We start from the raw sequence: 2,500 nt of genomic DNA, 5'->3' as shown, positions 1-2,500 counted from the left end.
CATTTCAGAGCTCTGGCCCTTTAACTCTTTCACTGCCAGCGTTTCTCACCGTTTTTACTGTTTTTTAAGAGTGACAGAACGTTGTGCGCTAGGATGATGTTGACACCAAAACAAAGCGGAGACTCGCCTCTTACATCAGGAAGAATCCGCGTGTTTCGAGCGTTATCCGTTCTTTCATAATCCGTTGTTGAATTGTGATCGGCAGAAGCTTTTCTGGTTCGCGCCTCACTTTTTTTACAGCAGTGACCCAAAACGATCTCCTAACACACGGATGTTCTGCTTCCTGATCACGCGACGTGTGACGTACGCGGATGAAGATCGGCTTCAGAGCTGAGATGTTTGTTCTCTCGGTGTGGGGGCTCGTCCGACGCCCACACAGTAAAAACATGCAAATGACGACTTTAGTCGTCATTGGCAGTGAATGAGTTAAGAAAACAAGCTGGAGCTGGCCACGCCCACCCATCTCCCGCTCAGACTGCTATAGGCTGAGAAGCTCTGATTTCTGGTAACACGTTGGTTCTATTCTAATTTTTCTGACAACGCAAAAGGGGACTTTTTGAAACGGATTGTTTTAGGCACATAATTCCCAAAACCAAGAACCGGACAGGTACTTTTTTCGAGTTTGGAGTGTTTAGTTGTGTGTTCTGTAGCACTGAGATTCCTGAAATATAAAGTGCATTATAAGTTAAATTTATTATTATTATTATTATTATTAGCGACCAACAAGGCAGCACAAAAGGTTGAAAAAGGTGCATTTTTCATAAGTCCCCGTTAATATTCTTCTAAAACTGCACAAACTCTCAGACTCTGCCAGCATTCAGTCAAATATGAGATGTCAAAAATATTTTCCCTAATAAGCGACTGCCTGAAGGTGAAAGGCAGTCTACAATGTTTTTGCCCGTGTCTGTGTGCCTTCATAAGCTAAATGTTCCATAGAGAACTGGACAGATGTGAATGAAATGTATTGTTGGGTACATAAATCACAGCTTACCGGCATCACCAACACAAAAATAGCATCAACTCTGTCGGATGATTTTAAATTTGATACGATGGTCACTGAGAGTCATTCATTAGAAATCATGATGGAGCAAGAAGTTGCTTTTGAGTGAGACTGGGCAGAATCGTACTTTCCAGATCTGACAGAAGTGGGTAAAACTCAGTCGTCTGTTGGTATAAGTCGGCCCCGGGCTGCGGGCAGCGTGGATTTCTGCTGGGTTAACCCTCCCACTGTCCTAAAGGGGGTGACCCCGCCAGGAAAGTTGACCCTTGAGCAGGATTAGTGGTTTATCCCTTCAGGTCCACGTGGCGGGGGTGAGGTGGTGCTCACTCCTCACCCCCGCCACGTGGACCCAAGGGATGAACCATCAACCCTGCTCAACGGTCAGCTGTCCTGGCGGGGTCACCCCCTTTAGGACAGTGGGAGGGTTAGCAAATGTGGCGCCTTTAGCTTATTAACACATTTTTCAGTTTTCCTTTGTCTCGTTTTAAAGTTGAACTCAGTTTTACAGAGAGTCACCAAACCTCTCACGTACATTCCTTCTAACTGAAGTTTAAGGAAAAACATAAATATTGAATTAATCTGAGGGATTTGGTTTCTTTACCAGTGTAGCCAGGCTCACAGGCACACTCGTAGCCATTGATCTTGTCGATGCAGGTCCCATAGTCACAGGGGTTGCTTTTGCAGTCATCAATGTTGACTTCGCAGTTGATTCCTGGGAAAAATCGTTTCAGTTAAACGTATTTTCAAGCATCTGCTTGTACTTTCCTTGTGTGCCGTTTACCTGTGGTACCCTTGGGGCAGCTGCAGATGTAGGCGTTCTCTCGGTCCTGACAGGTGCCTCCGTTCCTGCAAGGCTGGCTCAGACACTCGTTGATGTTAGTCTCACACAGCCTGCCGGTGAAGCCGGGGTTACAGTGGCAGCTGAACGAGGCGAGACCATCGATGCAGGAGCCGTAGTGGCACGGGTCAGAGTCGCACTCGTTGATGCCCATCTCACAGTGTCTCCCAGTGTAGCCTAAAGGGAAACACTCATTTTACGCCCTGTTTTGTCCTGACGAAGGCGTTTCTGTTCATATCGACGTTTGCGTACCCTCAGTGCACTCGCAGGTGTACTTGTTTGGTCCGTCTGTGCATTTGGCGCCATTTTCACACGGCGTGCTGGCACACTCATCAGTGTCTATCTGGCAAAAGTTCCCTGTGAACCCTGAAAAAAGCAGCACGTTTGTGTGTGAGGTGTTTGTGTGAGGTGTGTGTGTGTGTGTTTGTGTGAGGTGTGTGTGTGTGTAAACGCGGCTACTTTGTTCCCAGCACGTTTTAAGCTTTCCCACTAACCCTAACCAGCTTTCCCACTAACCCTAACCAGCTTTCCCACTAACCCTAACCAGCTTTCCCACTAACCCTAACCAGCTTTCCCACTACAACCCTGGACCCTTCTCGTACCCCATCACAGAATCTGCATGCTAATGAACAACGGAGCGGCGCTACGAGCTCCCCCCGCTG

General features: G+C 47.4%; 1 protein-coding gene across 1 annotated transcript in view; it reads right to left on the bottom strand.

Annotated features, from left to right (window-relative positions):
* The window catches only part of notch1b (notch receptor 1b), a 59,269-nt gene that overhangs the window by 19,772 nt on the left and 36,997 nt on the right, over window positions 1-2,500 (bottom strand). The window contains exons 10-12 of the mRNA XM_070555544.1: window positions 2,091-2,204; window positions 1,782-2,015; window positions 1,602-1,712 (exon numbers count right to left, since the gene is read on the bottom strand). Of these exons, the coding sequence (XP_070411645.1) occupies window positions 1,602-1,712; window positions 1,782-2,015; window positions 2,091-2,204 (459 nt within the window). The remainder of the gene's footprint in view (window positions 1-1,601; window positions 1,713-1,781; window positions 2,016-2,090; window positions 2,205-2,500) is intronic.

This window comes from Nothobranchius furzeri, chromosome 10, assembly GCF_043380555.1.
Source record: "Nothobranchius furzeri strain GRZ-AD chromosome 10, NfurGRZ-RIMD1, whole genome shotgun sequence".
NCBI classification, from domain to species: domain Eukaryota; kingdom Metazoa; phylum Chordata; class Actinopteri; order Cyprinodontiformes; family Nothobranchiidae; genus Nothobranchius; species Nothobranchius furzeri.
Note: the sequence above shows the minus strand (reverse complement) of the source record. Positions and strands in the feature narration are given on the sequence as shown.